This window comes from Camelina sativa, chromosome 3 (assembly GCF_030686135.1).
Source record: "Camelina sativa cultivar CO46 ecotype springtype chromosome 3, ASM3068613v1".
Classification (NCBI taxonomy): Eukaryota; Viridiplantae; Streptophyta; class Magnoliopsida; order Brassicales; family Brassicaceae; genus Camelina; species Camelina sativa.
This window is the reverse complement of record NC_141882.1, coordinates 24500532-24513616: the sequence shown is the minus strand read 5'-3', so window position 1 is coordinate 24513616 and position 13085 is coordinate 24500532. Positions and strand designations below refer to the sequence as shown.

Sequence of the window (13085 nt, the reverse complement as noted above, 5' to 3'; positions counted from 1 at the left end):
TAAAACACAGAAAAATCTACCACTACCATATAATATAAAGACTTACCCGTTACCACTATCATTTAGTGACGTCCACATTACATAAAGAGTTTTTTTTTTCCTTTTAGAAGATTGGGTGACATGGTTTGCACATTTTCTTTTGGTTTGTAATATATACGAACCTTTGGCTCAAGCAAAGAAGTGGAATGGTGAGTGCTGTGGGGAAAAATACTCAATGATTCAAAACTTTGTCATCGGCACGGAAAAATTGGAAAATATATATCAACGGGTTTGAGCTATCTTTGATAAGAAAGGTTGGTCTGATATATTTTGTCAATATCTAGACTTTTCCAATTAAAACTGAGAAAATTTAGATGGTTTTAGGAAAAGCAAGAGATAAAGTTCTGAACTTTCTGAAAAACATCTTTAAAGATTGAGAGATATGTTGGTTGGCTTATTAATGTACATTACGAAGTTTAGGGTACAATACACATTAATCTTTGTGTAAACAGATTATCTAGTTGCGGTCTCCGTAAAACAACATCAAAAATTATACATACGTTTTTGAATCGTTCTTGATAGCAGAGAAAATGTCTGGCCATATGATGATTTCTGAAGTGAAGGGCAACTAGGCAAGAAGCTGGACATGTTAACGAAAAACACCAATGTGAAAAGACTAACAATTTACAACATAACTCACAATATTAAAATGTGATTGAATTCAAGGGAATGCCGAATGGTGTTGAAAGAAAGAAAGAACCATTGCAACATATATAAAGATGTTGTAAATTATATATTATAAGCTTGGAGGTAACAAGATGTTTGTTGAGAGAAGAATCAAAAGAAAAGAGATCTAGAGGAATGAGCGTATGGACTTCAAAGAGAAGCTATAGAGAAACTAGAGAGAAACTTAGAGAGATAATAAGACTTCTCACTACTCTCCTTCTCGTGTACATAGCTCTTATTTATAGAGGGAGGAGACAAAGATAATCATAGAGAGGTTGGTGACAAGTAGTGAATCAAGTAACCAGTGTCACATGCATTGCATGAGGAGGGACACTTGTTATGATGGATACACACATATTTTACAACACTCCCCCTTGAGTATCCATCACTAGTGATGAGTTACACACTACCTTATTAAAAAATTCATCATGGAAAAACCCAGTGGGATAAAAACCATGACAAGGGAAAAAGAGTACAATAGTGTAAACTCTCCCTCAAAAAAACTTCACAGATCTCGCAGATGCCGCATTCCAATACTCTGAATATGCTTTCGGAATGTTGAAGTAGGAAGTGCTTTTGTAAATTGATCTGCTGGATTGTCGCATGAGCGGATGTACTGAACATCAACTTCCTTGTTTTTCTCAAGTTCTTGAGTGTAGGAGAAGAATCTTGGATGTATATGCTTTATTCTGTCGCTCTTGATATAACCTTCTTTGATTTGGGCGACACAAACAGCATTGTCTTCAAATAATATTGTTGGGTCTTTACTGGTTACTATTCCACTCGATTCTTGTATATGGTTAGTCATTGATCTGAGGCATACACATTCCCTCGATGCTTCATGAAAAGCAATTATTTCTTGAAGATAACGGAGAATATGTTTTATCCCATTCAATACATGCGGGTAGGGGATGAGTCGTATCTTACAAGTAGATTAGTAGCAAATGTAATATCTGATCTATTGCAATTTGCAAGGTACATGAGTCCACCGATAGCACTCATATAAGGTACTTCGGGACCAAGAATTTTCTCGCTATCCTCACAAGGTATGAATGGATCATTTTCATCATTCAGAGATCTATTGACCATTTGAGTACTTAAAGGAGTCGCTTTGTCCATATTAAGCGTTTAAAAATCTTTTCGTATAATTTGAGTGATGCACAAATATTTCATCTTGGAAATTCTCTATCTGAAGCCCGAGACAGAATTTTGTCTTTCCAAGATCTTTCATTTCAAACTCTTCTTTCATATGAATTCTTGCATCATCAATCTCCTTTTGAGTTCCAATTATATTCAAATCATAAACATATACAGCAATGATCACAAATCCTTATGGAAATTTCTTTATAAAAACGCATGGGCATATTTCTTTATTAACATGCCCTTTCTTTAATAGGTATTCGCTTAAGCGATTATACCACATGCGCCCAGATTGTTTTAATCCGTAAAGTGATCGCAGTAATTTGATCGCACAAATTTCATTAGACTTAGAGTCTAATGCCTCAGGAATCTTAAATCCTTCTGGGACTTTCATGTATATATCATTATCCAATGATCCATATAAATATGTTGTCACTTCATCCATCAGGTATATTTCTAAATTCTTATAAGCCGTTAGATTCATTAAGTACCTGAATGTTATTGCATCCATGACTGGAGAATATGTTTCTTCATAATCAACTCCAGGTCTTTGAGAAAAACCTTGTGCAACAAGTCGGGCTTTATATCGTGTGATTTCATCTTTCTCATTTCTTTTTTTTGCACAAATACCCACTTAAAACCAACATGCTTTACATCTTTAGATGGAGTGACAAGAGGTCCAAAGACATTTCTTTTATTGAGGGAGAGCAACTCAAGTTGCATAGCCTTTTTCCATTTCTCCCAATCAGGCCTATGTTGGCATTCTGATACGGACAATGGATCTGGATCATCTTTTTCATGATCGATCTCTTCATATACATAAAAAGAGAATATTCCATTATCATCATTGATTTCATCTATATGCCATAATATTCCATTTTGGGCATAGTTAATAGAAATCTCATATTTTTTGTATCATCCTGAGGACTTTCCTCTTTATTTGGTTCTTCTTGAACCTTTTCATCCCCCGTTTTCTTTTTATTTCGGGGATTTTTATCTTTAGAGCCCATTAGTCTCCCCGTTTCAATTGAAACTTAGGTTTATTAGCTTTGCTTCCATCGAATTCCTCTCTAGGAATTTCAACTCTTGATGGTGCATTTGCAGCGGGGATATATGACTTTGTCACCCTTTTTGTATCTATGAACGCATGTGGTAATTATTTGCCAAATTTTGTAAATGTACAATTTTCTGAACTTCCAGCTCACGTTGATTTGTAGGGGGAGCAAGATATATCAAATATGGTGTATACCATGTCATATCTTTTGGTACTTGTTTAATTTCCCCCCCCCCTAATGCTGGAAATTCATCTTCATTAAAATGGCAATCGGCAAAATGTGCCGTAAACATATCACCAGTGTGCGGTTCAAGATATCAAATTATACTTAGTGATTCATAACCAACATATATACCCAATCTCCTTTGTGGCCCCATTTTTGTTCTTTGTGGTGGGGCTATAGGAACATAAACCGCACATCCAAAAATACGGAGATAGGATATGTTTGGCTCTTGACCAGATGCTAATTTTAAATGAGAATATTTATTATATGTGCTTGGTCGTATTTGGACCAATGCTGCAACATGCAATATAGCATGACCCCATACAGAAATTGGGAGCTTTGTTCTCAATATTAATGATCTAACAATGAGTTGTAGCCGTTTAATAAAAGATTCAGCCATGCCATTTTATGTATGAACATGAGGAACCGGATGCTCAACATTGATTCCTATTGACATACAATAATCATTTAAAGTTTATGAAGTGAATTCACCAGCGTTATCAAGTCTGACTTTCTTTATGGTGTAATCAGGGAATTGAGCTTTCAACATGATTATTTGGGCAATGAATTTTGCGGAGGCCGTGATTCGTGTTGTCAATAGACACACATTTGACCATCTACTAGATACGTCAATCATTACCATAAAATAACGAAATAAACCGCTTGAAGGGTGGATAGGCGCGGATAGACCTAGGAGCATCGGTCGATGCCATGTGGAGGCGTCGGTCGATGCCATGTGGAGGCGTCGGTCGATGCCATGTGGAGGCGTCGGTCGATGCAATTAGGGACTTCGCGTAATGTCGAGCATTGCATCGGTCGATGCAAGTGTAACTTGTGTCGGTCGATGCAAGCTTGCGTCGGTCGATGCAACCCCAGTTGGTGTCGGTGGATGCATGGTTGGTGTCAGTCAATGCAAAGTCTTGGTTTGTTGTTGTTTAGTTATTGATTGTTGGTTGATGGTTAGAGATGTCTCTATTGCTTGTGTGTATAGCCCAGTAGATGGAAGGATGTCCTTACTGAGTGTTTATAAAATACTCATGCATTGCAATTTGTGTTTGTGGTGCAGGTAAAGACAAAGTGTGATCGTGGAATCAAGGCAATGAAGAGGAGGATGTTCTAGGGACTCGATTGGTTGTTGTCTGACATTTGCTCGGTTGGTAGAGTTGGGTCATTAGAACATTGCTAGGTTGCTGGTTCTATGATTCTTGATGTTTGGTTATTGGAATTGTTATACTATGATTATTGTTTATTTAATGATTGGATTATTGTTATGGTTTATGTTATCCGCTGTTGTGTGTTGTGGTTAGGTGGCTAGTGGGTATGGGACCACTAGCTGTAGAGTATTTATTTATTATTATTTATTATTTATTACAAAAAAACGGGTCGGGTCGTTTCAAGTACTCACGCTTCTAGCAGAGTCTTCTATTTTGAGAGAGAAGAAATATTTTTTTCTTTTTAAGTATTGAGTGCGTTATAGCACTGTCTGCTAGACACATATCTCCATCCTCAATCTCAAATTTTGACATTTTCTGAGATAAAATACTTATAATAAAATAAACATTAATAAAATAACATAAAATCTTACAAAAAGGCCCTCAGGGCCCAGGTGTGGAAGCTGGATGTTCCCCCAAAGGTCCAACATTTTTTCTGGCAGATTGCGTCGGGCACCCTCCCAGTGCTCGAACGACTTGCGTATAGGGGTATCCGGTGTGATACACTCTGCAAACGGTGTGGGGCTGCACCAGAAACTATCAATCATGCTCTCTTTGAGTGCCCTCGCTCGCTCGATGTTTGGGGGTTGTCCCTAGTTTCGTTAGTCCCCGATGGCTTTCCATTTGCTTCAATTTATGCAAATTTAGACTTTATTTTTTGGCGGGCAGCCTCTCAGTCGGGGGATTCGGATGTAGCTAATCGTCTTCCTTGGATACTTTGGACATTATGGAAAGATAGGAATAAAAAAGTTTTTCAGGGGTTACAGGCCGAGCCGACGGAAATTCTACACCAGGCGAATAATGATAAATTACTATGGGAAGAAGCAAAATCCTATTCGGATAGGTATTTGCATACTACGCCTCTGGTGGAGGATAGGGGAGCGTTTCCTCGATGTCAGATTGATGGTTCTTGGAAAGGGTCAGATGCTATGCAGGGTCTAGGATGGTGGTGTTGTAGCGATGATGATGCGACTCTCCTTTTGGGAGCACGGAGTCAGAGATGCGGTCCTACATCCTTACATGCAGAGCTACAAGCCTTGATTTGGGCTATGGAGTCACTCTTGGCGGCTGGAGTTGGATGTCAAAGCTTTGAGACAGACTGTGCAGAATTGGTGGCGATGGTGCAGACGCCTGACGATTGGCCATCTTTTTCGAACCTGTTAGAGGAGTTTCTTGTGCTCAGACCATGCTTTTCCTCGTTCTCCCTGATCAGGATCTCTAGAGAGCTCAATGTAAGGGCAGATTGTCTAGCCCGTTCTTCAAGATTGCTTTCCTCTGAAATTTCCTTTGTAAACTCTTTTCCTCCGGTTTGGGCAACCAATCTTGGAGTTATTTTTTTAATTTGATTAATGTTTGGTTGAAAAAAAAAAAAAAAAAAGGCTTATTATATATTACAATAAAACTATTATCCAAAAAGACATATATTAAAACATAAAGTACATATCAAACTATGGCAAAGCATATTATGGCATACAGGCCTTATTCGCATGATTTTTCGTTTTCATGATCAACGAGAAAATCTGCTATATCAAGATGGGGTTCATCGTTTAGGCCATGGAAAGAAGGTCCAGCTTCATTAGAGATGAGGTTGGTCTCAACATCTCTTTCTTTTGTCTGTTGATATGCTTGATACAAATCGGCCAAATGTTTTGGAATACGACAGGTTTGATACCAATGTTCTTTCATCTCGTATCTGTAGCAAGTACTTTCACCTTGTTTCTTTAAAACGCGACCAACATTATTGATTTGAAGATGCTTGTTGGTTTCTCTTGCGTTGAAGTCATTAGGAGAGGAACCCCTTCCTTTTCCTCTTCCACGACCGTGACCACGGCCTCAACCGCATCCGCATTCGTGTCCTTGTCCTTGCCAATTATAATAGCTGGATGTAGCAACATTTACTTCTGAAAATGTAGCTGATCGAGTTGGACAGGTTTGATGATTTATCATCACGAGTTCATTATTTTGTTTAGCAACATGCAAAACTTGCATCAATTCAGAATATCGAGTATACCCTCTTTCTTGATATTGTTGCTGCGGGAGTACATTTGAAGAATGAAAAGTTTGGAATGTTTTCTCGATCATATCATAATCGGAAACTTCTTCTCCACGGAGAGCCTTCCTTGAAGTGATTCCCAACAAAGCGGAATTGACTCACTTACACTTTTATAATCCTGAAACCGCAGGTTTAGCCATTCATGTTTGGCTTTTGGTAAGATTACATACTTTTGGTGATCAAACCTATCTTTGACCGCGATCCAAAGATCTGCGGGATTTTCTTTCGTGACGTATTCATGTTTTAAACCATCATGGAGATGGTGACGCAAGAACATCATGGTTGCTAGAGTTGGGTCATTAGAACATTGCTAGGTTGCTGGTTCTATGATTCTTCATGTTTGGTTATTGGAATTGTTATACTATGATTATTGGTTATTTAATTATTGGATAATGATTGGATTATTGTTATGGTTTATGTTATCCGCTATTGTGTGTTGTGGTTAGGTGGCTAGTGAGTATGGGACCACTAGCTGTAGATTATTTATTATTATTATTATTATTATTATTCTTTATTATTTATTACAAAAAAAACAGGTCGGGTCGTTTCAGTTTGGTATCAGAGCCCTTACGGTTCTAGGTTTGGGTTCACTAGGCTTTGTGCTGTAGATTTTTGGGACTGCATGTCTTGATTGATTATGTGAGTTAGTCAATTGCTTGTGGCATGGAGTCCTAGAACATCCTCTTCGAGTCTATAGTGTGATTCAACGGTGAGTATATGTTTTTTGTGTATGTTTAATTGTGTGCTTAGCATTCTGTTCGTGGTAGTGCAGATGGTTAGAGAAGGTGCTGTTGCTGGTCGTGGTCGAGGACGTGGTCGTGGACGCGGACGTGGTCGTGGTAGGGGCAGAGTCCCAGCGGTGAGTGAGACTGCGGACCAGAGTGTGATAATTGAGGGTCTTGGCAAGTCCCAGGGTGTCCAGGGGGATTCCATGAGTGTGGCCGGAGGGGGCGGTGTTGATGCTTTAGTAGCCGTTGATGTTAGGGTTCCAGGTGTGGGAGTCCCAGTGGGTGGAGTCCCTAGGGTCAATCTTGCGGGCTTGTTAGCACAATTGATAGAGCGGTTACCAGGAGTGGTACCGGCTTAGGCATCGGTAGTGCCGGCAGTGGCAGCGGGGGTGCAGCAGCCAGTTACTACGGATGTAGGGGTTCACTCTCGTTATGTCAGTATGCTGACAGAGATGAACCATATTGGTACCGAGCGGTTTTTGGGAGGTACTGATCCAACTGTTGCTGATGGGTGGAGGATGAGAGTTGTGGTGGAGTTCTATGGCTTCTAGGAGAGTGCAGAGGGAGATGTCTTGGGCTGACTTCGTCTTGGAGTTCAACCGCAAGTATTTTCCTAGAGAGGCACTAGATAGGTTGGAGTTGTAGTTCCTTCAGCTACCTCAGGGGACTCGGTCCTTGCGGGAGCTTGAGTTAGAGTTCAGTCGACTTTTGAGGTGTGGGGGTCGGGCTATGGAGTTTGAGGAGGCTCAAATTCACAGGTTTTTGAGGGCCCTACGTGATGATTTGAGGGGTCAATGTAGAGGGAAAAATTATGCTACACGTGCAGAGCTGGTTGAGACTGCGGCAGAGATCGAGGAGGACATCATGGCACAGTCAGTGGCAGTTATTCCAACAGTTCAGCCTAGGCAGGCTCAGCAGCATGGAGGTTTTAGCAAGGGCGGCAAGCCTGCGCAGGGAGCCAAGAGGAGGTGGGAGGCTAAACAGAGGCAAAGTGGTGCGGGTTGCTTCGTGTGTGGGAGCAAGGATCACAAGGTTGCTAGCTGTCCCAATAGGAGTGTTCCGACGGCAGCGGCTCGTTTATGCTATCATTGCAGGAGCCAGAGCACATCAGGCCCTTGTGCCCCAAGTTGCATCCGGTAGCTGTGGCAACGTTGTAGCAGGTGCAGCCGGAAGGGCAGCAGGTGGCACGGATTGAGCATGCGCCACAGGTTTACACGACTGCAGAGACTGGTGGAACTAGTGTCGGGATGATCACATGTATAATTTCTGGTACTTAAACTTTGTGAATTTTAGTAGATTCAGATTTTATGTTTGCCTGTGATAAAATTTTGGGTTCTCAACACATGAAGTTTGTGTAGGGACCTTGGTTGTGGGCGGGAGAGTCGTGGCCTGCGTATTTGCTTATCAGCCCAGTGGAGCTATATGACGTTATCTTGAGGATGGACTGGTTGCATCGGCATATGGTTCATTTGGATTGTCATCGGGGTAGAGTGGAGTTTGAACGTTCAGGAGGGAAGTTAGGTTTTCAGGAAATTTGACCGACTTCGGGGAGTCTCGTGATCTCGGCCATTCAGGCTGGGAAGATGATTGAGAAGGGCCGTGAGGCTTATTTGGTTACTATATCTATGCCAGAGTGAGTTGGGCAGTCTACGGTTAGCGGTATCCAAGTTGTGGAGGAGTTTGAGGATGTGTTACAGTCATTGCAGGGATTACCACCATCTCGGTCTGATCCTTTTACGATTGAACTGGAACCAAGAACAACACCGTTATCCAAGGCTCCTTACATGATGGCTCCAAAAAGATGGCAGAGCTGAAGAAGCAGATGTGAGGAAGACTGCTTTCAGGAAGAGGTTCGGGCATTATGAGATGAACCAATATCCGTTAATTTATCCCAAACTTTTTCGCGGTTTTGGGGGACCGGATCCCCATAAACAAAAGACATAAATACCAATTGTTGCCCAATGCAGGCCTGTGTATCAATAATACGATCATTATCAAAGAGACTAGAAAGATTTATTTCATCCTTCAAAAATAACGCCAAACCACCACTAGCCCCGCGGGGTTCAACAGTAAACAATTTCTTATAACCAAACTTATTTTGAAATTTTTGCAAATAAGAAAAACATTTTTTTGTCTCTAAAAATAAAATATATGGTTGATGCTTCCTCCATAAATCACCCAAATAATTCTATGTCAGCTCAGCCCCAATGCCCTGACAGTTCCAGCTTAGAACCTTCACGTTTGAGCCGGTGGTTTCGGGAGAGCCACCATCCCTTTCTTGAAAGGCCGACTTCCGCCACCAGCAGAACTGCCATCTTTAGCCTTTTGACCGTGCTTACCCACACCCGCCTGTTTAACGCCTTTACCTACAGGTTTTAGAGACAAAGCTTTAGCCAAAAGTCGTTTTCCAGGTGAAGCCAATGGCAAAATAGTCTTCTGTTTAGGATTAAAACTGTGGACTACCCGCTTTAGGATTAAAACTGATCCGCTTTCCCAAAGATACTGTTTCCATAGCAGAATTCCTGTCAAGCATACTCAAAGAAAGAGAATCAGAAACATGAGTACCGGCTAAGATTATCAGAATCAGAATAAGATTATCCTCCGTCTCTAACACCGATTCAGTGCCATCCTTAAGCATTAAATCCGATGCTAACCTTGAATCCTGAAGATTAGTATCATCGTCAAACTCCCCATCCTCCAGCAGATCATCAGTACTCTCATTAAATCCCTGATCCTGAAGATCCTCATCCCCCTCTCCTGAACCATGTTCAACAGGTACCTCCACAGAATTATCCTCGACCACCACAGTGTCATCACCACCCTGAACAGGCCGATGGTTTCCTTTCTCACCAGAAGATTGTTTGACCTTGTACAATGGTTTTGGCAACATCGGTCGAATGCCCTTTCTTTGTTGGGGAGCACTGGATAAATGATCCACCACATAACTGTTAATAACCTACGAATCCGAGTGATCGACACCAAGATTATTTCCTGACCCACTACCATAATATCTCATCTTTTGTCCCCAAGCCAGACCTTGGTTTCTGACTTGTGAAGGGTAACCAGACGAACTGGAATCCCTACCCCTAAACTGAGATTGTTTCCTCTCATTGACCTGCTCAGTTTGGAAATCCAAAACATGCTTCACATGTTTTCTTGGTTTCTCCCACCCACCATCATGTTGAGCAGAACCTTGTTTAACCCCGCCCTGCTGTCGTTGAGTACCCCTCTTATTCGCTTGTTCAACCAACCCTCGAGTAGCTTAAACATTTGTCAACCCAGGACAGACCAACACATCGTGTGTTAAACGGAAGCAGTGCTTACAAAAACCAGAAAGCTTCTCGTACTCGATAGATACCACTACCTCCTCACCTGTATCAAAAGGGACCACCATATGGAAAAGCAAAGGATTGAAGCCGTTTACCGTAACACAAATGCTACCCATTTCCTCATCTAACTCCTTTATTCGACCAATCTTCTTCCCAATGGCTTCTAAAGTCGCCAACTCCCATAGGTGCATATGGATTCCACCCACCTTCACCCAGAAACTGATAGCCGAAGGGTAGGAATCAGAAACAATAGGCTCCCAACGAACCAATGAGATCATCCAGCCATCAAAATGATACGGACCATTGAGCAAAACTTCCTGAAGATCCGTTTCTTCCTCGAAGTTGAACTGAAAGGTACCCTGCCCCAAATCTGCTCCCAAGACTTTAGCTTGCAGCTTCCAAATCTTTGGTAGATTAACAATCAAGGATTCTATCCTCTGAACTGCCGGATTCATTAGCCTTCCGATCAGAATAAGTGAGAATAGTTGAATTCGCTGTGCCAAGACAGAACTCGAAATCTTGACAACCACAGTACGGACCATAGCTGCCTTGCCTTTGTTGATTGCCAATTGAGCCATGAGCAGTCTCACACACATTGACAAAGATGAACGTTGAAACTCCAAGAAGGAAACCCCGAGAATGGTACACCAGCAAAACCACCAGTTTTTGAAAACGAAGAAAGTAATACCGTAATACAAACCTCCTCTCAAGCAAAATAATATACAGCCACAATCCACGATCACCAACCGGGAAGAAATCAGATACCATATCCTCATAGTTACCAAAAAAACCTTTGATTGTAAATAACCAAATATTCTCTTCCTCCTCAACCACCATAAACAAAGAAAGAAGATACCAATTCCCGAAAACTGAGAGATCGTATCGCCCACAGCCAAAATCGTAACCTCAATAACATAGATCCCATAAACCCTCAGAATCAATTCGAGATACGTATCAATCCAAGCATCCATAAAAGGAAGATCCAAAAACAACCGACCTGGGACGTGAATCCAACTAAGTAAACATGAGAATCTTATCCAACCTCTCTCAGTCCTTACTCGCAATACCCAAAAACCGGCAGATCCCCCACATGGAGCCGGATCTGAAATTAACTGACCCAATATCTCGAAATTTCGACATCGAATAGCCATCCAATGTCAAATTCTACAGCCATCAAGAGCAATCGAGAGACCGTCCCTCAATCCTCCCCCCTCTTCACCGGAATTCGCCATCTCAGATCGAAACCCTAAAGATCTCCATCGTAGTTGTCTTTTATTTACTAATATGCAATATTTTAAGAATAAGTCATGCGTTATTTAGCCAATGGACTTATTAAAAAACTACATATATCTATATAATATTTCATAGTTAATAACAAACATATTTTCAATATTTTGCTAAGACTATTATGATTATTCTCTTATCTTTGTTTGATTTTTGTCATATCTTATTTATAGAAAATTTAGTTTTCAAACATAGTAACTCACATGATCATGACACGTATCAATTTTATCGATAAAAGATTTTGTTATGTATAATACAAAAGTTTTGTTTAACAAATTTTTAAATTTAAAAAAAAAACGAATTATAATGTTAAAAAATACTCCCATAAATATGCGGGCCGAATCTAGTAATATATAAAATTAATAAAAATATAGTTTTGTTTTTTGCATATGTTGTGTTTCAAATTTTTTAAAACAAAAGATATTATTCAATTAATAAATATTTAAAATAACATAAACTCAATAACGTGATACGAAGTTATATGACGAGATGATTTGAATCTATATTAAAAAGGAGAATTTGTTAAAAATACCCTTTATGATATACCCCTTTTCAAAAATAACAAATTTTTGGTCATTTTTATTTTTGCCCTCCTTTAATTTTTAATGACCATTTTACCGTTAGATAAAAAATTATTTTACTCAATAAAAATAAAAACAAAATTTTCCCGCCAAAAGAATTTCCGAAATATTTTCCCGCCAAAAAATCTTCGAAAAAATTTCCCGCCAAAAGAATTTCCGAAATATTTTCCCGCCAAAAAATTTTCGAAAAAATTTCCCGCCAAAAACTTTTCCCGCTAAAGGTTTTTTTTAACACCTTTTAAACGCTTTTACACGGTTTTTATAAAGTTTTTAAAAAGTTTTTAAAAGGTTTTTAAAAACCTTGTAAACATTTTTAAACGAATTTACAAGGTTTTTAAACACCTTTTAAACGCTTTTACAAGATTTTTAAAAGAGTTTTAAATGGTTTTAAAAGCTTTTTGAAAGGTTTTTTTAACACCTTTTAAACGATTTTACAAGGTTTTTAAAGTCCTTTAAAACACTTTTACAAGGTTTTTATAAGGTTTTTAAAAAGTTTTCAAAATATTTTTAAAGACCTTGTAGACGCTTTTACAAAGTTTTTAAAAGCGTTTACAAAGTTTTTAAAAGGTTTTTAAACACCTTGTAAACATTTTTACATGGTTTTTAAAAGGTTTTTAAACACCTTGTAAACGAATTTACAAGGTTTTTAAAAGCGTTTACAAGGTTTTTAAAAGCGTTTACAAGGTTTTTAAAACGTATAAATTTCAAAAATTTGGCGGGAACATAATTTTTGACGGGAAAATAATATTTTTTGGCGGGAATTTTTTTTGATTTTGG

At 39.5% G+C, this 13085-nt stretch overlaps 3 protein-coding genes across 9 annotated transcripts; 1 reads left to right on the top strand and 2 right to left on the bottom strand.

Moving 5' to 3' along the window:
- Positions 1 to 1210: 1210 nt before the first annotated feature.
- LOC147947650 (uncharacterized) lies at positions 1211 to 1824 on the bottom strand. The gene is made up of 2 exons (XM_087507376.1): positions 1604 to 1824; positions 1211 to 1517 (listed from the first exon to the last, which is right to left on the bottom strand). Exons 1-2 carry the CDS (start codon positions 1822 to 1824, stop codon positions 1211 to 1213), a joined length of 528 nt encoding a protein of 175 aa, XP_087363502.1.
- Positions 1825 to 3919: 2095 nt separating this feature from the next.
- LOC147947649 (uncharacterized) lies at positions 3920 to 7665 on the top strand. The gene is made up of 3 exons (XM_087507375.1): positions 3920 to 3949; positions 4777 to 5565; positions 7474 to 7665. The coding sequence occupies exons 1-3, from the start codon at positions 3920 to 3922 to the stop codon at positions 7663 to 7665; spliced, it is 1011 nt and encodes a 336-aa protein (XP_087363501.1).
- Positions 7666 to 9105: 1440 nt separating this feature from the next.
- Positions 9106 to 11853, bottom strand: LOC104777640 (uncharacterized). Of its 7 annotated transcripts, none has more exons than XR_015594386.1 (3): positions 11300 to 11750; positions 9578 to 11261; positions 9106 to 9480 (listed from the first exon to the last, which is right to left on the bottom strand). XR_015594386.1 is itself a non-coding variant. In XM_087506747.1 (3 exons), the coding sequence occupies exons 1-3, from the start codon at positions 10002 to 10004 to the stop codon at positions 9350 to 9352; spliced, it is 426 nt and encodes a 141-aa protein (XP_087362873.1). In that variant the 5' UTR covers positions 10005 to 11853; the 3' UTR covers positions 9106 to 9349. The 7 variants fall into 7 exon arrangements, 3 of the variants coding, with proteins under 3 accessions (XP_087362873.1, XP_087362871.1, XP_087362872.1); XR_015594388.1 differs by having other exon boundaries at positions 9769 to 11261; XR_015594385.1 differs by having other exon boundaries at positions 9578 to 9636; positions 9769 to 11728.
- Positions 11854 to 13085: the final 1232 nt, after the last annotated feature.